At 41.1% G+C, this 27,998-nt stretch overlaps 3 protein-coding genes and 3 non-coding genes across 6 annotated transcripts in view; all 6 read left to right on the top strand.

Annotated features, from left to right (window-relative positions):
* Nucleotides 1-2,663, top strand: part of LOC124069472 (zinc finger protein 260-like) — a 4,092-nt gene extending 1,429 nt beyond the window's left edge. The window contains exons 2-5 of the mRNA XM_046408669.1: nucleotides 375-505; nucleotides 652-711; nucleotides 775-901; nucleotides 1,064-2,663. Coding sequence (XP_046264625.1) covers nucleotides 375-505; nucleotides 652-711; nucleotides 775-901; nucleotides 1,064-2,331 — 1,586 coding nt within the window. The 3' untranslated portion in view covers nucleotides 2,332-2,663. The remainder of the gene's footprint in view (nucleotides 1-374; nucleotides 506-651; nucleotides 712-774; nucleotides 902-1,063) is intronic.
* Nucleotides 2,664-2,774: 111 nt separating this feature from the next.
* Nucleotides 2,775-2,845, top strand: trnag-gcc. Its single transcript has one exon. It is a non-coding gene; the product is annotated as a tRNA-Gly (tRNA).
* Nucleotides 2,846-4,450: 1,605 nt separating this feature from the next.
* Nucleotides 4,451-4,522, top strand: trnad-guc. Its single transcript has one exon. It is a non-coding gene; the product is annotated as a tRNA-Asp (tRNA).
* Nucleotides 4,523-5,167: 645 nt separating this feature from the next.
* On the top strand, nucleotides 5,168-5,238 carry trnag-gcc. Its single transcript has one exon. It is a non-coding gene; the product is annotated as a tRNA-Gly (tRNA).
* A 5,559-nt stretch (nucleotides 5,239-10,797) lies between these two features.
* pdca (phosducin a) lies at nucleotides 10,798-13,523 on the top strand. Its single transcript, XM_046407773.1, has 5 exons — nucleotides 10,798-10,984; nucleotides 11,205-11,341; nucleotides 11,653-11,872; nucleotides 12,055-12,167; nucleotides 13,017-13,523. Exons 1-5 carry the CDS (start codon nucleotides 10,936-10,938, stop codon nucleotides 13,203-13,205), a joined length of 708 nt encoding a protein of 235 aa, XP_046263729.1. The 5' UTR covers nucleotides 10,798-10,935; the 3' UTR covers nucleotides 13,206-13,523.
* Nucleotides 13,524-15,118: 1,595 nt separating this feature from the next.
* On the top strand, nucleotides 15,119-27,612 carry LOC124069038 (kinesin-associated protein 3-like). The gene is made up of 20 exons (XM_046407743.1): nucleotides 15,119-15,290; nucleotides 16,439-16,570; nucleotides 16,830-16,987; nucleotides 17,267-17,328; nucleotides 17,665-17,806; nucleotides 18,950-19,049; nucleotides 19,139-19,263; nucleotides 19,395-19,493; nucleotides 19,691-19,869; nucleotides 21,076-21,238; nucleotides 21,770-21,870; nucleotides 22,000-22,108; nucleotides 22,247-22,359; nucleotides 22,588-22,753; nucleotides 22,966-23,091; nucleotides 23,662-23,760; nucleotides 24,220-24,305; nucleotides 24,431-24,587; nucleotides 25,043-25,127; nucleotides 25,832-27,612. The coding sequence occupies exons 1-20, from the start codon at nucleotides 15,262-15,264 to the stop codon at nucleotides 25,932-25,934; spliced, it is 2,334 nt and encodes a 777-aa protein (XP_046263699.1). The 5' UTR covers nucleotides 15,119-15,261; the 3' UTR covers nucleotides 25,935-27,612.
* Nucleotides 27,613-27,998: the final 386 nt, after the last annotated feature.

The following is a 27,998-nucleotide window of genomic DNA, read 5'->3' as shown; positions in this document are numbered from 1 at the left end:
CTCTGTAGAAGATGGTCAGTGCAGATGTGGGGAGGTCAGCTCGTCTCATCCTCCGCAGGAAATGGAGTCGTGACTGTGCTTTTTTGACCAGGGAGGTGGTGTTTGTGGTCCATGTGAGGTCTTCTGTGATGTGCACTCCAAGGAACTTTGTGCTTTTCACCGACTCCACAGCACTGCCATTGATGAAGAGTGGGATGTGTGGTGGTTGTCCACAGTTATTTCTTTTGTTTTGTCGACGTTGAGTGACAGGTTATTCCTCTCACACCAGCTGATGAGTTGGTGTACCTCCTCCCTGTATGCTGAGTCGTTGTCGTCACTGATGAGTCCCACCACTGTTGTGTCGTCAGCAAATTTGATGATGTGATTTGTTGCAGATCTGGCACAGCAATCATGGGTCATCAGTGTGAACAGCAGAGGAGAAAGCACACATCCTTGTGGCACCCCGGTGTTTATGATGGTGGTCGCTGAGGAGTTGTTTCCGACTCTGACTGTCTGCGGTCTGTTTGTGAGGACGTCCAGCAGCCAGTTGCACAGTGGAGTGTTGATGCCTATTGCACTCAGCTTGTTCACCAGATGTTGGGGGATGACAGTGTTGAACGCGGAGCTGAAGTCGATGAACAGCATCCGTGCGTGACTGTTTTTGTTCTCCAGGTGAGCCATGCAGAGGTGGAGTGCTGTTGCTATGGCGTCATCAGTGGAGCGCTTGGGGCGGTATGCAAATTGATATGGGTCCAGAGTAGTGGGGAGGGTGGATGTAATGTGGGCCTTTACTAGTCTTTGGCTACTGAAGAGATTTTTGAGCTGTTTGAAAGAACGATAACAGACTACAAGGAGGAAATTTGTCGACAACGCAAACTACTGGACGCTGTTCTCCAGCCTGAAGTCCGCTTACACAGAGCCGGTTTGTCCACTTCATTTGTTCCACTCAACTTAAAACTGTTGGGGTGGTCGAATATTCACACGCACAAGATTCTCAAGAGATAAAACACACACACATACACGCAGGTGAAAGTGGAAAGTAGATGGAAAATGACGCGCGTATGTGTTTGACTTTTGTCCGCAGACGTGGAGCTGCGGTCGGTGAGTGAAGGAGAGGATCCCCCTGAGCGGCTGGACTGGAGCCCCAATCTGGACAAGCAGGAGCCACCAGAGCTGCCACACACTGAAGAGGAAAAGGAGGAGCTGTGGACCAGCTTCAAGCCACTTCGAGGGCTGGAGGAGACTGATGTCATCGAGGCCAAATTCACTCCTGTCTCTGTGAAGAGTGAAGAAGAGGAGGAGGAGAAACCTCAGTCCTCTCTGCTTCATCAAAGACAGATTGAAGAGATGAAAACAGAACCTGATGGAGAGGACTGTGAAGGACCAGAACCAGCCAGGAGCTCAGATCCAGATACCCAACCAGATACTGATGACAAGAGTTCACGCTCCTCTGACTGTGAGACCGATGACAGCTGTGACTGGAAGGAGAGCAGAGAACCTCGGTCAGGTTTAAGCCCTCTGCAGGACAATGAAGGACATCAGCAGAAACACGGTGGACTCCAAACAGAAGAGAGACCATTTAGCTGCTCAGTTTGTGGTCAAAAATACCACAGGAAGAAATCCTTCATGACTCACATGGAGCTTCATTCAGAAGGAAAACGTTTCAGCTGCTCAGTTTGTCAAAAAACTTTTCAGCGGAGAGCGGATGTTGCGAGTCACTTGAGGACCCACACGGGGGAGAAACCCTTCAGCTGCTCAGTTTGTGGCAAAAGATTCCGCCAGAAGAACTATTTATCGGAGCACATGAGAGTCCATTCAGCAGAAAAATGTTTCAGCTGCTCAGTTTGTCAAAGACCTTTTCGGTGGAGATCAGCTGTTGTGGTACACATGAGAGTCCACACTGGAGAAAAGCCCTTCAGTTGCTCTGTCTGTAGCAGAAAATTTTCACTGAAGTTGCATTTGAGACAGCACATGAGAATTCACACAGGAGAGAAACCTTTCAGCTGCTCAGTTTGTAAACAAAGTTTCAAATCCAGCACCAGTTTATCCTATCACATAAGAACCCACACTGGGGAAAAACCTTTCAGCTGCTCAGTTTGTGCTAAAAGATTCCTCCTGAAGAGCTCATTAACGGAGCACATGAGAGTTCATTCAGGAGAAAAACATTTCTGCTGCTCAGTTTGTAAAGCAGCTTTTCGGTGGAAAGCAACTCTTCACACTCACATGAGAGTCCACACAGGAGAAAAGCCCTTCACTTGCTCTGTCTGTGGTAAAAGTTTTGCACAAAGCACAAACATGAAACAACACATGAGAGTCCACACGAGAGACGCCTTTCAGCTGCAGCGTCTGTGATAAAAGATTCATTCAACTTTGTAATTTGAAAACACGAGTGTGTCGGTGAGAGCAGCAGGAGCAAATGAAGCTGCAGAGCTGCTCGTCGAGCCACTTTGTTCCAGCGACATTGAAGCGCTGAGGTCGAGGCTTGGCTCAATGCTGACCAGCGATACACACTCCAACATAAATCTTTTTAGCTGAGATGACAACACGTAACTGTTCTGTCCCAGACTTCAGACAGACTTTTGCTTTTGCACAGTTCAGCACCTGCTTGCAGTCCAGTGTATACTCATACTAGTGAAGTGCAGAACAGCAGGCAGATTGCTGTGTCAACAAAAACAGCTAACAAGGATTCCCTCATCAGCTCCATGTCAGCTGTCTACTTGAGTGTGTGTGTGTGTGCGCAAATAAAGTTGTCTTGTCTTCCCTTCTCACCACCTAGGTTTGAATAGCTTGCGCAAGCATTGGTGGTTCAGTGGTAGAATTCTCGCCTGCCACGCGGGAGGCCCGGGTTCGATTCCCGGCCAATGCACATGTTTTTGGTGCCAGGCACAAATGTTTGTATAACGCATTTTATGCCATTTTAAATGGCTTAAGAGACGTGTTTATACCCAGCGGAGTTCATCACCACAGAAAGAGAGAAAATGGAGCCGTTACTGTACAGCACGAGCGCAGGAACAATCTGGCGATGAAGGCACGGGAGATCCAGTGTTGATATGGCTCAGTTCAGGGTGGAGTTGATTGCAACGAACTAAGGGCGGGAGGGCGCATGCGTAAGACCACCCAGCTTCACACCGGACAACCACACACACACACACACACAGAAGTAAGATAAGATAAGATAACCCTTTATTAGTCCCGTAATTTGGAAATTGCAGTGTTATAGCAGCCAGCAGAATATGGAGGGTGCAAAGCATGCAAAGCTAAGAAGGATGTGCATTCCAAAAGAATAAATATACAGGCTATGATTAGTGGATGTATTACTTATTGCACAGATTTTGTTTCAGGGACTAAGTAAATAACTACTAATCCATGTAGTATGTTTATTTTGTATCCATGTTTAGTCATAATCTCCTTTAATTCTATTACTACTCTGCTGTAGCTGCTACCATTATTACTGTTACTAATATTGCTATCATAATCACCATAATACCTTCTGTGTACTTCATTGTCATTATCATTATCTACAGATCCAATACATCTGGTATTATTACTGCTGCTGGTCTGTGAAGATTTTCAGTCATTCAGGTCATATTCACTTGAAGGGAAAACTGTTTGGTGGGGAAACAAATATATATACCTCAGTGGGTGTGACTAGGTGAAACTAATCAAACAAAGGATCTGATAGTCCTGCAATTTGCCTGTATAGTCTGACTGAGTGATTGACCCCCTGTGCCTAACGACTAACTAATGGCTGTGAGAATGTTAATGAGTTCTGGCATGACCGGTTAACGACCTATTGTTCTTATGCCTTTCATGTGAATTGGAGTGAAACTTCCTGGTTATGGATGGGAGGACAGCATTGTAAGTGCAAGAGAGATGATGTCTAAGTCCACCACCTCTGTTAAGCGAAGGTTTCTCCAACTTAACATAGATGGCTTCCTTGACACCTCTTTCATATCACCTGTCCTCTCTATCTAGAATGTGGACGTCGTTGTCTTCAAAGGAATGTCCCTTTTCCTTGAGATGCAAGTGGACCGCTGAGTCTTGTCCTGTGGATGTGGCTCTCCTGTGTTGTGCCATTCTTCTGTGGAGTGGTTGTTTTGTTTCACCAATGTAAAGGTCAGAGCATTCTTCACCGCACTGGACTGCATATATGCTATATATGTCTATACATCTCTGCTTGTGTGCTCCTTCTCTCACGCCCCACCCTACTCTCCCTCTCTTCGTCTGTCTGTCTGTCTGTCTCTCTCTCTCAACCCAACCGGTCGAGGCGTCAGCAGTAACGCCCAACTCCTAGGGCTTTTGGGCAGCAGCTTAACACCTGCCTGCACATAACAGGGAAATAACAGAAAAACTATGAAAAAAGAGCCCTGCGATTGACTGGTGACCAGTTTAATCAAAAGTTGCCCCATTGGTTCGAACAAGTAATCGTTAGGAAAATTCATTTTGTCAAAGACCAAGAGTGATGATCACTTCCTCGTTAGTATAGTGGTGAGTATCCCCGCCTGTCACGCGGGAGACCGGGGTTCGATTCCCCGACGGGGAGAAGCAACCTTTTCCAAAATGTTATAAATCTATTTTTTCTGGAGTATGTCATTTTGTTTTTACCTAGACCCACACATTTTGTCAATATTCAATTTATCCTGTTAAACGATTTGTTGGCTCAGCCTGAACATGTTGAACAATGATTGTTAAATAAAACAACAATATTGTTGCTTATAAATTCAAAGTGTATTTTATTTTTGTTCAAAACGCTATATATCCATCCATTTTTGCTGCATACAGCCTCACTATCTCTTTCTCTATCGTCTTTACAGACGTCCCACAGTTTTTATTAACCTCTAAGCCATTAGGAGTCACACACACACACACACACACACTTAGATTCCCTGCTCCTGCTCTTTAGTACTATTGTTACTTTCCATGTCACGTTAGCATGCTAGTTGTCGCAAGGGAGAAACATACAAAACGGTATTAAACTAGCCAATTCTGAAACGAAAATGTACTCAGCAAACACTTTCATGAGGGTCGCCTTGCAAACTGCAGCTGAAGAAGCAGAAGCTCGGATGTGAGAGTAACATAAGTACATACATTAGGTAAGACGAAACCAAAACATTAGTACACGTGGGTTCACCAGTGTATGTAGTGAGGTATATTCCTGATGTATATTATTCAAAAGAATTCTGTGTAAGCATTGGTGGTTCAGTGGTAGAATTCTCGCCTGCCACGCGGGAGGCCCGGGTTCGATTCCCGGCCAATGCATACCTTTATATTGGTGTCTTTGTTGGCCGTTCTGTTGTTGTCAATCACTAATACTTGTATAATGCATTTTAGCTGAAGACTGGTGAGTCCGAAACAAAAGCTGGGTAAACATGGGCAAAGAGAAGATGGAGCCGATATTGTGCTGCACAAGAGCAGGGACAATGCGATGAAGGGAGGGGAAAGCTAATCTTAAGGCTGTGTGCTAGATTTCCATAGTGTTCCAGGCGAAAACCCACGCTACACACACCGTAAACAGACCTTAATACGTAGCGGAAAAACCACCCAACCTGTCAACTACGGTGGTCGACAAGTACAAACGCGATGCATATACAGACAAGCACTGCAAATACAGAAAGGCGCTACATATAATAAAACAGTTGCAAAAGGAAAACGCGGCATACCCAGTCATACAACGGAAGTGCGCCAGGCCTCTAGGGGCAGTGTTGAGCTTCCAACCGAGAGGCAGACAACTTTTTGATGTAGCCTCCCCCGACTCCAGTTTTTCTGGGGCAACGATATCTGGTTTTCACATGGGTTTGAGCGCTCTGCCAGGTTATCTAACTTAAAGGGTAATTTTGGAGGGAAAGTCTTGCAATCTTTGTGTGACAACCACAGTCATTAGGTTTGCTTGGTTTGTAAAGTGAAGGACATTGTTTTTATCTTGGTTAATATTTATGACATTAAACTCACTATTTTAATACAAAAATATCCTAATGCTCACCTGAGGGGATTATGACAGATGGCCACCTGATAAGCCCTTGCTTGCGAATTCTTCATTAAAAATGCTAATGTATGTATGTATGGAGGGGGAAATTCCATAATGATAGAATTTATACTTGGAGTAACAGGAATGGCTCTAGCCAGTCAAGACTAGACTACTGGCTTATCTCTAGCCATCTAGAAAAGGATATTATCACAGTTGATTTTTTTACTCCGCCCACTCCGTTGACAGACCAATAAGGCAGTGTTAATTAATATTAATTTGTCACCAGTCAATCTGAATGAAAAAACTTACTCCTATTTGTATGGTAAAAATAACCTGCTGAAATATGAAATAGGTAAATATCTGAGAAAATATGGTCATAAAATATGGTCCTTCATTGGAGGAGACTTTCTTGTCACGCTTTGAGGAAGATAGGATGAGACTGACCAGATTAATGTCTTGCACAATTTTTGATCTTAGCTGGGGAGAGATGTTTGCTGCTGAAGGAATGTAAGGCCTACTTAGAAGAGGTGCTGGTTTGGTGGAGGCCAGAGAATGGAGAAAGGCGTCCTCAGTGCGAGCCGCAGGCTGAGGAAATATGCTGACATGAGAAGTAGAGGCATGGGCAGCAAACGATGAAATATTTTCGATCCTCTGAAGACGGGAATCAGTAGCTTGAGTCAATAGCTTGAATTGAACTTGCCATAGATTGCAGGTTGGAGGCTAAGGAAAACCTCATGATGTGGCATGGCTGGGGCGGTTAAGGCGACTGAAACGGCTGTACAGAGCAGCTGGAGAGGCAGGAACAGCCAGAGTGGATGAGATTGAAGACCAAGACGGTGATGACAGCCATCTTTTTGGATAACAGCCGGTTGATTTCTTTGAACCTTTGCAACCATGCTGAGTTTTGGCAGCTACCGAGGGCTCTTCTGCGGGAAGAAGAAGTCAGATGGGAGAATCGCTACCGGAAGTCAGACTTATCAACTCTTGAAGCTGAGGCAGACAACAGAAGAAAAGGGGAGAAGACCACCATGTGAAACTTGCCTCACATCAAGAAGGTGAACTGACAGCAGAGAGGGAGAACACTATTGAATTTGAAAGCTTGCAAGTGATTGGCTGGGGCAGCAACGTGACAGATTGTTATTTGAAGATACAGAAAGTTAGATAGGGGAGATTAAGGATCGCAGGAAAATAGAAGGCATGCACCAAAGAAGTAGTCTTTCTTACTGAACTTTCGCTAAGCTCCATGTCAGTGTTTGTCAATGCATTTTTGGCCATAGTCTTGCAAGGGTCCAGTCCCACCAGGCACTGCTTATTTGCATATAATTGAAAATGTCCATCTTTATGCAAATGAGCTAGGCTTCTTCTCTCTCACAGTGCAACACCATGCTACCAGAATGCAATATGGCACATTTCACATAGACAATGAATGGGAAGCATGTAAACGATAGATCCTGAGCTGAGTTGCAGGCTTGGGTTGGCGTTAATTGCAGATGGTTGCTCACATTGTGAAAAGATCCCTTCTAACAGATGGTTTTGTCAAAGAATGAAATCCTTTTTGTTCAACCAGAAACAGCTGCTCTGATGCTCTGGCCAAATCCTGGAGACTCCATTGAAAAAACACTTTCCACTGTTCCAACAAACACAAACTCTGGTTTGCTCATAAAGCCTTAATTGAAAATATTAAGAACGAAGCAGGAGGGAGGGTGGACATCAGAGAAGCAGCAATAGCCAGCTTAGTCCTCCACTCTGCACTTTAACTGGAGTTTATGCTGAAAAAGGTCAGTCTGCATTTCTTCAGAGGCCTTTATAAGATGTCTATGTCTATCCATACTACCTGTCTGGGACATAGCGTCCTTCATCAGTGATGTCCAGTGTTTGACGTCCAAGACAGACAGGTGTGTATGTTTTGTCCAATTCAGACACTACTTGGTGAGGACTTCAATGGTATGGGTGGGGTGTGTGAGTTCTCCAGAACAAATGCGTAATCTTCTTTGCAACCTAATCTTGCCTGTTTGTTTGCTGTAATATTTTCACTACTTGTGTGAGTGTGTTTGCGTGTGTGAGTGAAACTCTTGGCATAGCAGAGTATAGAAAAGAAGCACCGTGTCCCTAACTGACACCAAAATGTGCCATAGTTTGTTTTTGTTTAATTTTTTTAATTGGGCGGGAATCAAATGAACATCCGCATGATTGCAAAAACCCAAGATTTCCCCGCAGGGCAGATGATTGATTTTATTCACTTCACCTGACAGTAGTTTTAATGTTGTGGCTGGTCGGTATATGTTCATAATGCAAAAAAAAAAAAAAAAAAAAAAAGGGACTTCATAAATTGCAGCTCAGTTCTTAAAGTGTAAACCTGGTGGCTACATAATAATTTCGCTCATTTTTTTTAAACAATTTACTCAAAAGTTAACAGTACAAAAGTATTGGACCAGTATATTTTGACATGTTTTATTTTAGCTACCAGTATGTGTAAATGCAAATTAAATTTTTTTTTTTTAAAAACTCTGTTGTCAACTTGAATATCTTCAGTTCATATTGCTAAGCCTTGTATTACACCTAATCATATTAGACAGCATCATATTACCGTGTCAGTGATGATGAAGATGACAATGAAGATAAAGCTTAGTTGCTCATCTCTCTCCCCACCCTTTTCTAAACTTGGGTTGTCCTCTCTTCTGTCTTTTCTCTATACATGGACACACAACTCAGTGAATCCTTGTATGACAGAGGATTGCAAATAAATACAACAGATAAAGACTGACAGAAAGCTGCTTAGGAACAGACAGGCACAAATTCTCACTCAAGACACAAAGGTAAAAATATGTGGTTGTTTTAGTTAGGTACCAAGCAGATATTCATATCTGTTGCTGCTTTTGTCTGCTGCTGTGGTTGTTGTTGGTTGTGTTTTCAAAAAGGTAAGTTCTGAGACTTCAGATGTAGTTTCTTCACACTAAAATGCTTCTTTAGAAGACAATTGTTATTTTGTATGTCACTTTTTAGCAATCAAGGTCTGCACATTCAAATATTTTCTATTGTATTTATTTATTGTTGCATTACTACATTATTTCCTGATTGCCCAGAAATGTATATTTACTCCATGACATGCTGTGATATATATGCTTAACACATCTTACATCATCATTACTTTTGTCATATCATTTGTTCATATGCGTAATGTATTATAGTGTATACTTTCCTGGCAGTGTATACATTGGTGTCCAACTGGTGAGACACTACTGAAGTCATTTGATGCTATGTTTAAAACCACTGCACTTGAAGGTAAGGTTGACACAACACTAGGATTTTAAACTTTGATGCAATACTGGTATATATAAAAACAAAATCTAACACATTTGTAATAATGTTAATATCTGTGCAGTGTTGGTAGATCGAAAATCTGATTCGAGATGAAAAAGTATTGATACTTCATTACATTTGACAACCTTACTTGAAGCTTGAATTGCGTTTGAGTTAATTAAAACTAACCATATATGAAATATATTACTTTGATGGAAGAAATTAGCTGCCTCATACTAATGGGCATTTTCAGTTTTATGACTGACAGAGTTGATTCCATGTTGTCTTTGACAGCTCAGATGCATCAGCAGTGTAGCTTTCAGTGGCTTTTACTGGTGAATCCAGGAAGGAGTCACTTCCTCATGATACTAAGAGCACCAGTGCACACTCAGCAGCTAACTGCACAACCTGGTTTATTCATAATTTAATTGTAGCATTCATATCACATTTTGGTTACGGTACTTTATTAAAACAAAAAAAAGTGAGGTCTCGTATGTGAAGTAACCCAAATATATTTTGACATTGCAGAATTACATTCAAGAACTATGTAATTTATTTAGTCAGTGATTATGCTATTAATCAGTTAATTGAATGATAAAATAACTTGGGGTTTAATGATGAATGACAAAACTGAGTCTGCCGCTAGTGGCTAATGTGAAAATTTCAGAATCTCAACAATAGATTAAAATACAGTAGATTAAAAAGTGTTACAAAAAGGTAAACAGAATGAATGGCTTAGCTCGCAAATTATGTCATACCACACACACACACGCACATGCATAATTAGATGTCCTAGGCATGTCAACTCCTGGTAATCTCAGCATAATCTGATAAGTAATCATCAGCCCAGCTCACAGTAAGTGTTTGTGACAACAGTGTGTCCAACTGCAGGACCCATGTGCATGTTCACTCACAAAATTTCGCAGATGTGTAGAATATTAGAGTGTAGAATATTACTGTTATCATTATGTTCACACTAAACTGGCAGAACCTTTTGCCTTTCACTCACGCTATTACAGCAGTTTTCCATGCATTGTCAATCACCACTTATCCTGTGCACTTCTCTCTTGGACAAGTTGCCAGGTCATCATGGGGCTGTCATATAGACACTAACAACCGCTGATGCCCACTTTCACATCTGTGGGGAATTTAAGGTCACCAGTTAACCTAACCTGCATGTCTTTGGAATGCGGGAGGAAGCTGGAGGCAACCACGCCGACACATGCAAACTCCACAGGGAAAGGCCCTGGCCAGGATTTGAACCAAGAACCTCCTTGTTGTGAGGTGACAGTGCTAACCCCCACTGTGCTGTACCTAAAGCAGTTGTTTTAACCCCCAAAAATAATGGGTGTGTTTTTAAGGCTCCATGACAGTCGTCTATCTATCTTGTGTTCATCTCACTCTCATAAACGCAATATCTTAGGTGATTATTATGTTTATTAATGTTTATTGAAAAGCTATAGGAGGCTTCTGTAGCCTGGCCCAGTATAAGTTGCATGAGTTCTTGTTTCTCCAAATCTCTACAATGGAGGTAGTGAGTAACCAAGACTGCAAGAGCCTCGTTTATGGGTAATACACTAAGCTCAGAAGGATTTGTAACACGACTTTCAAAGAGCACATCAGCTCACCTCACCTGCTCTCTGTAAGGTCATCAAGTCTTTGTGTTCTCTGAATTGCAGGCTACTATTAAGATGTCTGGCTCTCTCCGTGAAGAAGAGGAGTTGCCTGCCAATCATACAGGTCAGAGGCATGAGTCAAAAAGATTCAGCTTTTTGAAATCATCACTAATTCTGTGTGTAGGCCAACAAATGGTGTGTGTCTATAAAAAGTTTCATTTAGGCATAAACTGATGTGCACTTGATGGTGTGACTAACTTCACTGCGGTCTCAATTTAATGTTAGAATGATTTCATAAGTGTGTCTCAGTATTGTAATGTTTTGTGCCCATTTCTTGTCTTCAGGTCCAAAAGGTGTAATTAATGACTGGCGCAGGTTTAAGCTGGATAGTGTGGATCAGAATGTCACTCAAAGCAAAAGAGAGCTGCTCAGACAAATGTCAAGTCCACGAGAGGATGACAAGGAGAGACTCAACAGAAAGGTGGAAACAGAACCTCACACACAAGAAAACAAACCATTGTTTTATAGTTTATGAGAGGATGATTTAACCACAGTTGCAGAGAAATACAAATACAGTTATATGTGGAAAAGGAAGAGAATTAAAATCCCAGACTAGAGAATCTGTGCACAGACAAAGTAAAAGTCATTTATAGGAAGAAAGACATTCAAATAAACACACAACAGTATACTGCGGCTTGTATTGTGCATTGTTTGTATGTCAAATATTTCCACCAAAGAATAAATGTAAATGTTCCAAAATTGGTGCAATAACATATTTTTCCTCAACTCTAGATGAGTGTTCAGGAGTATGAACTGATCCAAGAAGAGGACGAACGTTGCCTGAAACGCTACAGAAAACAGTGCATGCAGGAAATGCATGAGCGTTTAAGCTTTGGTCCTACGTTTGAAACAGTCTACGAGCTTGAGAGCGGAGAAGACTTCCTGGAAGTCATAGAGAAGGAGCATCGATTGACACTAGTGGTAGTGCACATCTATCAACACGGTGTCAAAGGTTAGGCTGTTTTCATTGTGCGCTTAAGTGTTAGTTCACTGGCTAGTGTTACTTCAGGGTAGCTTCACTGATCAAATAAGATGCCACAACATAAACTCCAGGAACATCTCTGTGCTCCCATGGGATCATTCAGTATGGTGCTATTTGCTAATAGTTCACATGCTTTATTTGTCCTTTGTCAGGTTGTGAACAGCTGAATTCATGTCTGGACTGTCTGGCTTCGGAGTACTGCAGTGTTAAATTTTGTCGAATAGATGCTGTGGCGACAGGTGCTGCTGAGCGGTTCTCCCCGGAGGTTAGTAAATTGTTAAAAACAGCAAAGAAAATGATGTTTAGCCTAGTCTGTTAATAATAGACCCGACTGATAATTGACAGAATTACAGTTATGCCCATTGGGACATTGGGCTGTAGTGTTAGCAGTATAATTTCTAATAGTGGTAGAAACAGAGTTTGTACAGAGATGGACTCCGGAGGTAGAGCAACCAATCAGAAGGTCGGTAGTTTGATCCCTGGCCCCTTCACAGTCATATACAGTCTTGCCCAAGTATCCTTGGACAAGACAATGAACCCCAAATTGCATTATATAAGTACAGTCCATGCCCTGCGATTGACTGGCGACCAGTCCAGGGTGAACCCCGCCTCTCGCCCGTAGTCAGCTGGGATAGGCTCCAGCTCCCCCGCGACCCTGACGGATAAGCGGTATAGAAAATGGATGGATGGATGGAAGTACAGTCCATTTACGCTCACTGCTATGAAGAACTGTGAGATTATGAGAGGTGAACTGACCATTCAACTCTTCCCATGAACAGCAGTTGTCCAACCAGTGCGCATTTTGGCAGTTTGCATTTAGAAATAGCAATACTTGGCATCTAAACTAGAAGCAAAGAAAGGAAGAAAAAGCAAAGAAAAAGTATGTGGTTGCATAATTACATGGCACAGGTTATGATATCATTTATCAGAGGTTTTTGACCAAAACGTTCAATAACTATAAAATTAGGTGAACTAAACAGTTAATCAGTTAATAAAAGTCGATTTTCACACAAGAGAAAACAGGAACACAGAGTGATTCTGTTCTGTATGTATTTACTATTGCGTGACTCTACAAACTTAAAGTACATTTTTATTACTGTCAATATCCTTTCAGGTTCTTCCTGCTCTGCTGGTGTACAAAGCTGGTGAATTACTTGGTAATTTCCTGGCTGTTACCAAACACTTCAGTGAGGAATTCTTTGCAACAGATGTGGAGGCATTTCTCAATGAATATGGCTTGTTACCTGAGAAGGAGTTCGCGGCATGTGCTGATGATGAGGACGAGGGAGGGGATGTGGAATAGAAATAGAAGGGAAGGGAAAAGAGATGTGAGGAAAGGAATCGTGGAGGAAAATAGTGGATCTTTGTTCCGGTTGAGAAAGCATTTACATTGCATGTGCAAATTAACACACCCTAGAGGTCGACCAATTTATCAGTTTAACCAATTAATCTGCACCGATAAGATGTTTTATAAACCACAGAACTTTGGTGGTGGTGACGGTGGCCAATAGTGGCACAGCCTCAGACAGTCATGCAGGGACGTACATGACGGGTTTGGCATGGAGGCTCCATATACTAAATCAAGGTAATCTCATTGTGTACCTGAGATAAAGTTAACTTTGTATAATTGTAAATTATGAGGATGAAAAGTTACTTGTCATTGTATGACATTACTAATCCATTAGAGTCAAGTTAACGGTTGCTCGGCATGCTGTGTTTGTGTTGCTAGTGTAAGTAGGTGAATATAAAACTGATTGCTACAGTGACCACATTTTAAACTGGCAGAAGCACAAGTGTATTGGACGTTCAGAATATGCGTGTGCAACTTAACACTTAAAACTTAGGTGAGTTAGGCAAGTCAACACTGAGAGTGTACTATCAAGAATAACATGTAAACAGCTTAAACATGCGACCATCCCAGAGAGACCAGTTCACAAGCAGCACTCCAGCATTACACACTATGACAGTCCATTACGAGAGCGGAAATAAAGTTGTGTCCACTGTGCCAGTCTCTGTTAATGTTGTATCCTGTCTTTGAAAGCAGTTCGCACATGCACTGCCACCAATGTAACACTGGTTACTATTGGCAATAATAAGAAACTTGATTCTTCGTGAATTAAAACTATTTTTGTGCTGTGGGTAAGGCAAGAGCACAGTGACCACTGTATGTCGCTTGGTTCACTTTAATATCCAGTTCAACAGTAGTACAACTAACTACTAACTAACTACAACTAATTATTTAACCAGCACTCATATTACATCCAAGGTGAACAATGTTTTGTAGTTCCTAACCTAAATTAAGGAGCAGCAGAATGTAGAAGAATAGGCTAAATAGGCTATGCTGTATATACACATCAGCTTTAGTCATTTTTTTCCTACTCCAAATTATCATTATTATATCAACCTTTAAACACTCACTTTTGGTCGACCTCTAGCACACACACAGTAGTAAATATTCACCAGCACACACTGAATGCTGTTACTTAGAAGCAATTAGGTATAAACCACATGGTGTGATTAAGATTGTGCTGAAATACTGCTTTGCAGTCATATCATATCATACTATCATACAATAAAAGATGACTTTACCGAAGTTCTCTCTGTCTGTCCTTCTAACATTGTACAGCTACAATTGAACCTCAAAAACCTGATTGATATGTATTTGAACTTCTACTTATAGTCACCATTTAAATGTAGTCTTTCAGCAGATAAATACTGGTAGTCTTTTTTTATGTGGCTGTACATTTGGAGTAACAATAACGGTGTGTAAATAGATTTTTCATCATACATCCCTGTGTATAATTTTAAGTTTAACCCTTTTTAATTTAATTCCTTTTTAATTTCAGTTCATTTTACTTGCCACACAGCTGACCAGAAAGTTGGTTGGTGCTAGCTGGGATAGAAGCACAAAGACAGCAACTGTGTGAATCCTGGCACAACGCTTCTTTATGAATTGCCTGCTCTATGCAGAGGAAAGGTTTTATTCTTAGAACTATGTAAAATGAAAACTGAAAAAAGGTTCCCTAAGAACACTGCTGGGCATCTCAAAAAGAGAGAATCCCCTGCGGATACATACACTGACACATTAACAGCATTTACTCTATGCAGTCAATGATTTCAGTCGGCGACGGTAGCAGTGAGGTCATTACAACAGTAGGGGGCAGCAATCCAACAAAAGGTGTCTAGTTTGCCAGAAAAAAAAGAAAGAAGAACCCCATTTTTGTAGTCCATTCTTGCTGTTTTGACAGTGGTGCTAGTGGTTAGCACACGGATTTCTGTAGTCGTGATTTGGGGGATTTTGTTAAATGTGATCAAGCTATTGAGTTTAATTGAAATCTGAAAGAAATTCACCTGGAAAGATGCAGGATGACGCGCGCTACCTCAAACGGTAAGACGCACCAAAGCTAACATGATTGTACTGTCAGCGTAGTTCAGTATTATTTGGGAAATAGTAACATTGGCTAGCTAACCGTATTACGACGCCTCTCGCTTTTTTATATAATCAAAATATGTTATCCATTCCTCATATAGCATTTTAACTATATATGTTTAACAAGCACCTCTATGGGACGTTTGCACTGTTAATCTATCGCAGCTTGTTAGCCCTGATCCAAGCGGATTGCAAGGAGAGAAGCACGTTATTGGTCAAACTACGGGGTAAATTCATGTGTCTTTGCGTAAGAGATTTTGGTTATCCCCTATGGTACACCAGTCAATTGGACACATATGTTATCCGCACATTAACATTTTAAAAGCAACGCGATTGTTTCCACAGTCACATCTATCCAAAACGGCCCATTCGTGGAGGATAGCGCTGATAAACAGTAGGGATCTTATCTGGATGAATCGGAACAATGAATCACCCTGCGTTGCACGTTGTACTTCCACAATTCCGATTATATATTTATATACTTATTTTATTGTCAAACTAACCTTTACTGTCGTCGGCAAACGCAACGTAAAAAACGTAGGTTTGCATTATGTTGCCTCAATGAAGGGGCTGGGTTATCTTGTTACAGCTAACCTATCCAGCAAAAAACAAAAAGGAAAAATAAAAAGAAAAACGTTTTGTGAAATGGTGAACATCAAACCGCTTAGCCAGTTGGTTGGCTCATGCTGAATTTGTTGTTTACCGTGATTTGAGTCAATCTTTGCTGTTATTCAACATGTCAGGCAGCCAGCACAGCCATTTGTATGTCCTGCCTGGGCGTGTCATCCCACATACGGCCTAACCTGGCCGCTTTGGTGGACCGATAAAAAGCAGTTACCATTATAGTTGTGAACCAAATGTAATATAACTCTGTCTTCTATGCTATGTTTATAATGTGGAAATGGAGACAAATTTGATTGCTTAAGTCGTATTCTTCAAACAAACATGCCCATTTATTTTGAAAGGATTTGAAATTTCAGCCCAATTCACCGTTTATCTAAGATGTATCTAAAACAAATTCATTGGAATCTTGAGTTGTTGAACAAAGATGAAATGTTTGAGTGACTGTTTCGTGAACTCCGTGTCACCCAATCTCTCACCCAAAGCAAAGTGACTGCGGGCAGCTTGGACGTCCACCCCACGGAGAAGGCCCTTGTGGTCCACTATGAGGTGGAAGCGTCTATACTGGGAGAGGGTGGAGGTCATATGCTGGGCGATCGCAAGGAGGGACAAAAGATGTGAGCTGATTTCTTCTTGAAATGGAGTCATACAAGTTTATCACTTAACTATTTTCAAGTGTACAGTTAATTTTCTCTTTGTGCTATCTTCCCCTTCTTGCCATTAACCACATAATTCCACTGTTGCACTCTGCTGTTTTGAATTATTTTGTATAATTACTTGAATTTGATTAGTTTTATTTAATCGCTGCAGTGTTGTTTCTAACACATCTATTTTTACCGTTCTCTCTGTCCTCTCTCTCTCTCTCCCCCCCTTCAGTATCCGTGTGAAAAGTCTTTCTCCCAGTACAGATGTGGGAGCCTTGGCCAAGAAGGTAGTGGAGGAGTGTAAACTCATCCCTGCTTCCCGTTTGCCCCAGGTGGAGCAGCTCCTCTACTACTTGCAGAACAGGAAATCATCACCAGTGGAGGGCAAAGGTCAGTCGCGTAACCATTAGAGAAATTCAGCAGGCTGCAAACATGTAAAACATGAAACGTCAAAACACAGATGGACGAGGAGTGTTAATTCTGTGTTGATCAGTACATTGATTAGCCGTGTAAAATTGTATCATTGAATACACTGTGAGAATATTAATCCATAGATGTGCGTTATCTAATAAAATAATAAATCGTGAAATGAAATTAAATACAAGTTTGGAAGAAAATACAGCACTGTGCAGGTCATATTGTTAGCTGTTTGTGTATTTGTGTCACCAGTGGAGAAGAAAGAGAAAAGAACGGTGAAACCCAGAGAACTGACACCGTTTGACGGAATGGAGGTAATAACAGCTTAAAACACTGATTCCGCCTACGTGCTTGTGTGTTTTGTTCTTTCGCGGCCATTTCACTTTGACGTCAGCTTTCAGACAGAATTGACTTAAGTTTGTTCTGTATTCCGTTCGTCAACTTGCTAACCCGACTTGTAAAAACACCAAATCCACTATATGTGGAGTAGAGTCCACTATATCAATTTAACTTTATTTCAATTTAATTTAATTTAATCCATAATATGGCTGTTGAAAGACTAAAAATCCAAAAAGTGGAATAGGATGTCATGCCTTGTTATTAGTCAGTAACTTTGTTGTGTGCGTGTGTGTTTTTGTTTGTCTGTGTAGTTGAATGAGGAAGCCAATATAACCAGAGTGGATGAGTATGTTGAACTGCTCTATGAAGGCATCCCAGAGAAGATCAGAGGCTCTGCACTGATTCTGCAGCTCGCCCGCAACCCTGATAACCTGGAGGAGCTGCTACAAAGCGGTAGAGTTTCATTCTACCTGCCAGTACTGATGTTTAGCAACGTAGTTAATACCTATATGCAACATATAGACGAAAGTATTGGGACATATACCAACAGAGACATTTTAAATGCTAAATACATAAACTCTTCTGGGAAGAGTGTTTCTGTGGAAATTTATGCCCATTCTCGCAGTGGAGCATTGGTGAGATCAGACACTGATATTGGACCAAAAGGCCTGGCTTACAGTCTCTGTACCAGTTCATTCCAAAGGTGTTGGGTGGGGTTGAGGTCAGGGCTCTGTGTGGGCCAGTCAAGTTCTTCCACACCAAACTCATCCAACCATGTCTTTATGGACTTTGCTTTGTGCACTGGGGCACAGTCATGCTGGAATAGAAAAGAGTCTTTCCCAAACTGTTACCACAAAGTTGGAAGCACAGCATTATCCAAAATGCCAAACTGAAAAACAGCCCCATTAAGAGGTCTGTCTGACTTTTGTCTACGTATTGTTCTTACATTTCCATGCGTACTTAAATTAATCAAGTTAAGATCCCAAAAAAAGTTAGGACAATGTAAAAAATGTAAATAAACACAGAATCCAGTGATTAGCATTGATTGAACAAGTACAAAGACAACATATTTAATGGTCAGACTGATAAACTTTATTGTTTTGAGCATCCTCAGAAGCTCGGTCATTCAAAAGGAAGGATGTAGTGAGGTTCACCACTTTGTGAAAGAAACTGAATAATCCAATGGTTTAAGAACAACATTTCTTAACATACAATTCAGTCCATAATATCATCAACAGATTGAGTGAATCCAAAGAAATCTCTGCATATAAGGAACCTTTATGTGTGACCTCTGATCTCTCAGGCAGCACTACATTAAAACAGACATGATAGTATTAAGGATTTTACTACATGAGCCCATTAATGCTTGATGGTGCTTAATGCGAAATGCTTAAATACATTCAGATGTCGGAGCAAACGGTCTGCCATGGAGATGATTATTTTGTGTCTTTTTCTCACTTGTCACTGAAAATATGTGGCACATAATGAAGACCAGAATATGACACTTTACTATGTTAGCTGTGTTTGTTCTCACCGTGAGCTGGTGTCACAAGTCATGTCACCTCACATTAAAACAGTGTGTGTCTGTGTGTGTAGAGACAGCTCTGGGTGCTCTGGCCAGAGTATTGAGGGAAGACTGGAAACAGAGTGCAGAGCTGGCTACCATCATCATTTACATCTTCTTCTGCTTCTCCAGGTAACACACACACACACACATACAATGGCACACACAGTAGTTTGTCTTACTACTCTTACTACTATATCCTTTTTTCCTCTCTCCTCCAGTTTCTCCCATTTTCACGGAGTGGTGAGTCACTTTAAAATAGGAACATTGTGTATGAGTGTGGTGGAACATGAGCTGAAGAGACACGATGCGTGGCGTGAGGAGCTCCGCAAGAAAAACAAGGCTTATATCCTTTAATCTCATTTGCTTATTTTGTTCGAGGTGGCAGTTATTTTTCTGCATCCCGTCCTGTGTTGTTCACTTGACGTATTTTGCTTGTGTGTGCGCCGTATGAACTCCTTAACGCTCTTGCCGTACGTGAATCAGCACCGGAGAATGGCTCACTGAGAAGAGACCAGGACAAAGCTCTGAGAAAATACCAAGGTCTTCTGGCTAAACAGGAACAGCTGCTTAGAGGTGTGCTGGACCTTCAACTCTCAAATAATAACACAACTTCTGTTTTTTTTTTCTTTTCAGTGTTTATGCATCAGTTATTAAATAATGTTTCACTCCAGGCGTCACCCCTGTTTCATAGCCAGTAACTTTATGAAGTTTATGAATCAGTGTTTATGAGGTTTGGTATTTATTTTATTTTTAATTGTGTTTAATTCCAGTGTCTCTTTACCTCCTGTTGAACTTGGCTGAGGACACCAGAACAGAGCTGAAGATGAGAAATAAAAACATTGTTGGTCTCCTGGTCAAAGTTCTTGAAAGGGATGATGAGGAGCTGCTGGTTCTGGTGGTTTCATTCCTCAAAAAGCTTTCCATCTTCCTGGAGAACAAGAATGACATGGTTAGTGTTATTTCAGAATTCACCCTGAATGACTTATCAAACTATAATCCAAGAAACACAGTGGAAATACACTATACAGACAAAAGTATTCGGCACGCCTCTTTATTGTTGAATTCAGGTGTGGTATTGGGCTGTTTTTCAGGGGTTGTGCTCAACCCTTTACTTCCAGTGAAGAAAAATCTTTTGGACAATTTTGGACAACATTTTGGACAATGCTATGCTTCCAACTTTGTGGCAACAGTTTGGGGAAGGTCCTTTTCTATTCCAACATGACTGTGCCCCAGTGCATGAAGCAAAGTCCATAAAGCTGTGGTTTGGCTGTGGAAGAACTTGACTGGCCTCCACAGAGTCATCCAACACCTTTGGGATGAACTGGAACAGAGATTTTTTGTTCCAACATCAGTGTCTGACCTCACAATTGCTCTAATGGATGGGCTAAAATTCCCACAGAAACACTCCAAAATCTCGTGGAAGGCCTTCACAGAGTCCCTTTTGGAGTAAAGATCCAGTGTTCCAATACTTTTGGATATATAGTATACTTCCTCCTAATATCAACTTAAATGACAGATTTGGTTAATGTATTCAATACTTCTAAATTAATCTGTTTTGAAAATCAATTAATAATTTACCCAAGCAATTAATCAGTTATTCAAGTCAGAATACTAAACATTTACTTAAAGCTTTTCCAGTTTGGGAATTTGTGTCTTTTTTCATATCAGTGCTTGATAATTTTAATTTGACCACTAGTCAAACACAATAAGCAGTTTATCTCTGGGCAAATGTAATATGTGAAGGACTTTTGGATTTTTGTCACACTTTGTGAGATAAAAGAGTCAATTCATGGATCTCCCACTTGCAGCATTCACATGAAACAGTATATGCTGTCATTCCTCACTGATGATGCACGGCTGTACATCTTCCTGTCTATATTCCTATTTTCTTATTGTTCTATGCTTATACTTTTTCACTTTCTTTTCCACTGTATGTTAGGTATGGTATATAATTTGGCGTTCTAATGAATGAAAAGAATGCACAGTTGAATCTGTGAAAAGGTTCATTTTCTTCCTAGTGTTGTATACTTTATATACTTTACTATTTATTGATTCACCCTGAATATTTGTTGTCATTCTGTTCCTTTGTGCTGTAATGGCTGAGTCTCAGCATCATTTGTCAGGTCTAATGTGGTTTTGCGTTTGTGGCTTGCAGGCTGAGGTGGATACTATAGAACGACTGGCTCGTCTGGTTCCCTGTGACCATGAAGACCTGTTAAACCTGACTCTGCGTCTGCTGCTCAACCTCTCTTTTGACTCTGGACTCAGAGCCAAGATGGTGGAAGTTGGGCTGTTGCCTAAACTGACTGCCTTGTTGGGTAACAGTACACACTAACATAGCAACATTGAGTATGTACTGTCTATATTGCATGTTGAGCACATTATGCTGCTAGCAGCATGGATCTATGGATTCCAACATCTGTCTGTCTGTATGTCTGTCCACTGTTTTGGTCCAGACTGAAATATCTCAACTACTGCTAGATGGACATCCCAGCATTCTCAGGATTACTTGTAATCACTCTGATGACTTTTCATTTAGCACCATAATCAAACCTAAACTTCAGTTTGTCAAACACTTTAGTTTCTGACCAAGATGGTGAACATGGTGTAGGCACTACACCTGCTTAGTATTAGCATGTCAGGTAAGTCGTTGGGAACATGTTAGCACGCTGACGTTAGCACGAAGTTCAAATCTCAGGCCCACAGTGCTGCTAGCATGACTGCACACTTTTGTTCTTCTGTTACTACCTGTTGTGTGATGGTAGTGTTACATTTTCCAGTTGTGATCAAACATCACTGAGTGTAAGAATATCTTGACTGGTGTTTGTATTTATTTGTTGTCATTGCAGGTGATGAAAACAACCGTCAGGTAGCCTTACGTATTTTGTATCACATCAGCATCGACGACCGTTTCAAAAGCATGTTTGTTTACACTGACTGCATACCTCAGGTACCAGTGAGATCTACTGTTAATTACTTTCAATGAAATAAGGGAATATGAAGTGTTCACTTCGACATGTACATGGGGCTTTGGTGGTACTAATGTCACAGATAGAATTCTGTTTGTGCCTGTGTGTAGCTAATGCAAATGCTGTATGAGCACAGCGAGGAGGAAGTCAAAGCAGAGATCATCTCCATCTGCATCAACCTGGCTGCAAACAAGAGAAATGCACAACTCATGTGTGAAGGTACGCTGAGCTGCATGAGCAGATGATGGTTCGTTTCTGGTTTCGGAATAAAGTCGCGGGGTATACGACCCCGTTTGATCTGTGATTACAAGAAAAAAACTACTTCTGTTTCAGAAGAGCCTCTGTGTTTCTGTCTAGGAAATGGATTAAAGATGCTTATGAAGAGAGCTCTGAAGATGAAAGACTGCCTTCTGATGAAGATAATTAGAAATATTTCGCAACACGACGGATCCACCAAACCCCTGTTCATAGTGAGTTACAAATATACATTAAAAAAAAAACACTGATCCCAAAAAGCTATGGCAAAATCCTGTCTATGGCTAGGTATTGTTGTCATTAGTTTTAGTTTTCCATGTATGAGCACTTCTGTTTCTGTTAAAGGTAGCAGCGCTCAAAACAGTCTTTTACTTCACTGAAGGGTTTTAGGGGCCCATGATGTGAATAATGTGTTCTAATCAGTTCCTGTCTGGCTCTGTCAGGACTATGTTGGTGACCTGGCTGCAGAGATCCGTGCAGAGGAAGAGGAGGTGTGGGTCCTTGAGTGTCTAGGGACGCTGGCCAACCTCACCATCCCTGACCTGGACTGGGAGTTGGTGCTGAAGGAGTACAACCTGGTACCCTACCTCAAAGACAGACTTAAACCAGGTACCGATTAGAGTTAGAGAATACACACAAAGTCCAACTGATGCACTGAACTGATTCAATTTAATTGTCTTTAGTTTTTATTTATAGTTATTTAAGTGATTTATTTTCAGTGCAGCTAACTTCAGAATGTACATTTATCAGAAATGACCTTTTGTTACTGTCATCTTTAATAAAATCTGCTACCCCTGACACGTCAACTGTTAAACCACCAGGTTCAGCAGAGGATGACCTCATCCTGGAGGTGGTGATAATGATCGGAACAGTTTCTATGGATGACGCCTGCGCCGCCATGTTGGCTAAATCTGGCATTATTCCTGCCCTTATTGAGCTACTGAACGGTAACACACACGCCGGTGGTTTTGTTTTTTGTTTATAGTAGATAGAGGAATGCTGGCAGAAAATTGTTGATCGTTTAAATTTGTAAATAGTAAAGTCTTATACCTTTAAAATGCCCTTTTCTGTACAAAGCACCTTAGATTTTACATTCAGAGTTTAGAAGGTGTACATGAGTTCATCATAAAGTCCTTGTGACCCAGACAGACACCAGAAAACAGAATCATCTGTAAATAAACGATACCAAAACAGAAATCTAAAAATTTGGAATCTCGATATGTGTAGTATAGGTTACCACAGTGAACTACCAGATTGAAACAGATCTGTCCTTGTGACACTGAAAACACTGACTTTAGGACAAGCATCCCTCGCTAACCCATTAATCTCCCTGTGAAGTGAAAATCACCGCAATGAAATCAAGTCATTTCTTTCTACATTAAAAAAAATAAAATAAAATAAACCAAATAGTGCTTTCAGGCAGTTTGAAATGTGAAACTGCTTGGAGATATCATACCTCATAAAATGACCAGTAATACAACCTGCCCTCCATATGCTCTTCTGTTTGTTGAATGTAGCCCAACAGGAGGATGATGAGTTTGTGTGTCAGATTGTCTACGTCTTCTATCAGATGGTGTTTCACCAAGCCACACGAGAGGTCATCATCAAAGACACCCGTATCCTTCCCACGGTGCATCCTGACTAACCCTTAGTGTGGAGATGAGCGTCATTGTTTTAGCTGAAATTGAGGTGAATCAGGTTTCTGGCGGCACGGTGGTGCAGTGGTTAGCACTGTTGCCTCATAGCAAGAGGGTTCCAGGTTCAAATCCCGGTCTGGGCCCTTCTTGTATGTTCTCCAGGTGCCTGCATGGGATTTCTCCGGGTACTCCGGCTTCCTCCCACAATTCCATAAACATGCACATTAGGTTAACTGGCTACTCTACATTGTCCCTAGGTGTGAGTGTGAGAGTGTGTGGTTGTCTGTTGTCTGTCTTTGTGTGTCAGCTGGGATAGGCTCCAGCCCCACCACGACCTTGACGGATAAGCGGTATAGAAAGTGTATGGATGGATGGAATCAGGTTTCACAGACATCCTGCATCACCTCCCCTGAAGAATTTCTTTAACCTTCTGTCTAGAGGCTCCAGCCTACCTGATAGATCTGATGCATGACAAGAATGCTGAGATCAGGAAAGTGTGTGACAACACCCTCGATATTATTGCTGTAAGTGAAATGCATGGCACTGAAGCACACTAAAGTGGCACTGCAGTAGGCTTCAATAAGTGATGGAAACCGTCATAGTATGAAGGTTGTTCTCTAATTTGTTTGCCCTTTTCTTCACCTTCCAGGAGTACGATGAGGAATGGGGGAGGAAGATTCAGTCAGAGAAGTTCCGTTTCCATAACAACCAGTGGTTGGAGATGGTTGAGAGTCGCCAAGCTGACGATTCTGAACCATATCTCTATGATAACGACAACGACAGGACTGATCTATTTTATAGCGCAGGTACACACACACCAGCACACACACATACACACACACATATAAAACACTTTTCCAGGCACACAGAATAACATACACTGCATTATTTTGAATTATAACGGTTACAACAGGAATTGTCGTTAAGGTTTTATTTATGTGAGCTGCAAATCTGTGTACTTGTTTGAGTAATAGCTTTCAGCTAGACCACATTAAAATAATCCCAAAGGAAACTCACCTTTCAATGTATTGATCAGTGTATTCACAGACACTGAAACTCCTGGTGTCACAGTGGATTGACTTTTTTTCTTCAGTCTGCTGAAATGAAGCTGCGTTGTTGTCACAATGTAGTGTAGTGCTGTGCTCAAAGAGTGCTAAACTACTCATATTAGACCACTGCAGTAACTTGAATGGTGACTTTGTCTGAGCAGAAAGTGCAAGCAGTTTTGTGTGTGTTTATCCTGATGCGTGTGTGTCTTCAGATGGAATAACCCCAGCAGACGGCTCAGTCAGCCCGGATTTCTTCGGTGATATGCAGCCTCAAAATGGAGACTTGCACCATATAGGGTGAGTGAACGTAATGCAGACACATGAGCTGTCTTACTGCAGATATAAACTTGGTAGGGTGAAAGAGAAAAAGCTTCAAAGCAACAAATAATAATCACTCTTATCAGCTTAACCCGAACCAGCAATAAGGAAAAACGGCAGAAGCCATGTTGTACTGGTTTATTTTTGCCATACAACAGACAATCAGAAGACAATGTGGTCATTGATCACAAAGATTATAGATATTAGATTATATATAGATTACTGTATGTTAATTGTAAAGAGCACACTTTAATCGACTATCTGGTCATGTTAGAACAGCAGACACTGCAGACACATAAATATCCAGACACCTGAGTAAGACGTGAGTTTAACGAAAGGCTCAAATAATGAGTGTTTATTAATCGCTGATGTACGTCCCTGTGTGACTGATGGAGGCTGTGCAGCCATTGGCCGCAATCTTCAGCCACATTTCTCTGATGCTAACAGTTTGTAAAACGTCATATCAGCGCCAATTAATCGTTGAAACCTTTCGATCAGTATGTTTGTACTTTTTGCACATAAATTCCGATTCCTCGTTTCCTGCTAGCAGACCCATTATGACCCCGAGGCCTCCAGAAGTTTCCTCACAGGAAATCACTCTTCATCCTGTCTTATCAGTCTCAGTGTGGATTCCCACATGCTAAAAGAAACAGTGTGTTAATTTGACTGGCTTTGTTTTCCAGAGAAGGCAGCGATGTCTTTGACCAGACCAGCTCATCACCTGGACGACCAGTTACGGCCTATGGCTTCAGACCTGATGAACAGCCCTTCTATCAGTACTCATAGACACACGCCTGATTTTTTAAGCGCTTCAGGACATTACGTCATCTCATGTCCATTCCCCATCTGCATCCTGCATGTCCAATGAATTTTTGCTATTATAGTCTCTCACGACTGAAGGCATCACATTGATGTGAAAGGACTGACACACTACCACTGCAGGTCTTAAGCTAGTTCTTAAACTGCTCGTCCATGTAGTCACCTTTCATTACCCTTTTCATTTAGTCACTGTTATGTTAAGTAGATAATAGTTAAGTCTTCCTTATTCCTTGGCTACAGTCTTAGGGCAGCGTCCTTGTGGGTCATTAAATAACATGAAGAATGTAATGTAAGAAATGTCGATACGTTTTTGCATGTTTTTCCAATGTAATAATGAATATTCGTTGCCTCTACAAATTGATTGAGAAAACATGTAGTTTTATGTGTTCTTATAGTTGAACAGTCTACCACGCTAACCTTAATTACTAAGATGCACTACAATGTACATAGCTTTCTTTTGTCTGTGTCACTGTAAAATGGGAATATAGTTGTTGGTGGTGCGTATAGTGAAGGTTACTTTCACACCTGCGGGTTAGTTCAAACCTAGGTGCAGCATAGCTAAGCCGCATGGATGTATGGACAAGGATTAACATTCAAGCCTAACGACATGTTTTTTTTCAAGGAGCGTGGCAGAGACGTGGCGCCTGTTTGTTGGCTTCTTCGCAGCCCTCGAGGTGCTCATTACACGTCTCTGCCGTCGTTCTCCATTTTCCCTGTGCCTGTCAAAACAGGCACCGACATTGTTTCCGGACAACACTGGTCAACGGTGCACTTTGATGTGGAAAGCGTTACCACAGATCGGAAGAAATGTTGAGGCTTAAAATGTTGATGTCTTGTGCAAGCTTATGGCTCAGGTCATCCGTGCGCTGTATGTTACTGATGTCAAACCGTAACAGTATTACAGGTGAATAGATAATGATTGATAAATGATAATTTTTTTTTTTTTTTATCTTTGGGTGAACTGTTTCTTTATGACAATTAAATAGGAACACAGGAACATTAGGATATATATTATAAACATTCTTGTTGAATTTAAAATAATGGGGTGAGTGTTTCAGTTGTGCCATCTTAAGTCAATACTGTCGGTGTGATTTCATGCTTACGACCGTGGTCAGTCTGTAGCTTCCTGCTGAAGTCACTGTTTTCACTGTCTTTCTTTACTGTGTATTCTTAGAGCTGTGGGGGGTTTTTACACTGTGACTACATTCTCATTAATTTAAACACCAGGACTGCCTAATGAAACAAATGATGTTGAGCATGGCATTCACTGCTAGACAACAGAGCAGCTCCGTGTCTGGATGTAAAAATGTTAGTCAGAGCAGTATAATTACTCCTCAAAACTAAAATGTATTGTGCCATTTACTAAACTACATATGAAGTAGTAGGGTCACAGTTACTGCATTGACAGGACACAGTTAACTTCATACTGTATTATAGGCATCTTTGCACATTTAGTTACATTTTGATGCATGATCATCTTTTATCATAACTTATTGTTACGCTGTATATTACCTTTTATTCTAATTAATTTAGTTGCTTCTTAAGGAAACACTGTAAACAAGTACTGTACCATAGATGCGCTCCGTCTCTCTCTATATCTCTCTTTGTCTCACAGGTTTTTAATAATAAAAGGAACTAAATCTCACATTTCATATGACTTTTAAATTATTATCCTTTTTTTGCACAAATGCAGTTTTGTTTAGAGTCAGTATTATATGCAAAAATGCTGTATGTTCCTTTTGGGCCTGTCAGGCACCACCTGTCACCACCATACTGTATACTAGCTGCAAAGCACCAACTTGCAGACAGACAACAGTGGTGAACACAGCTAAAGAGTGTCATATTTTAAAATCTCAAAGATCAAACAGAGCTAAAAAAAAGAGTGACTATTGACTTACATTTGTCAGGTGGCCACAAACACAAGAAAGATTGCCAATGTTGCTCTCTGACTGACAACACACTGTTTGGAAATCCATCGGCCGTATCAACGTTCCAACAAATGTACCGTGTAATAAAAGGTAAGCTTGGGGT

This window comes from Scatophagus argus, chromosome 13 (assembly GCF_020382885.2).
Source record: "Scatophagus argus isolate fScaArg1 chromosome 13, fScaArg1.pri, whole genome shotgun sequence".
Classification (NCBI taxonomy): Eukaryota; Metazoa; Chordata; class Actinopteri; family Scatophagidae; genus Scatophagus; species Scatophagus argus.
Note: the sequence above shows the minus strand (reverse complement) of the source record. Positions and strands in the feature narration are given on the sequence as shown.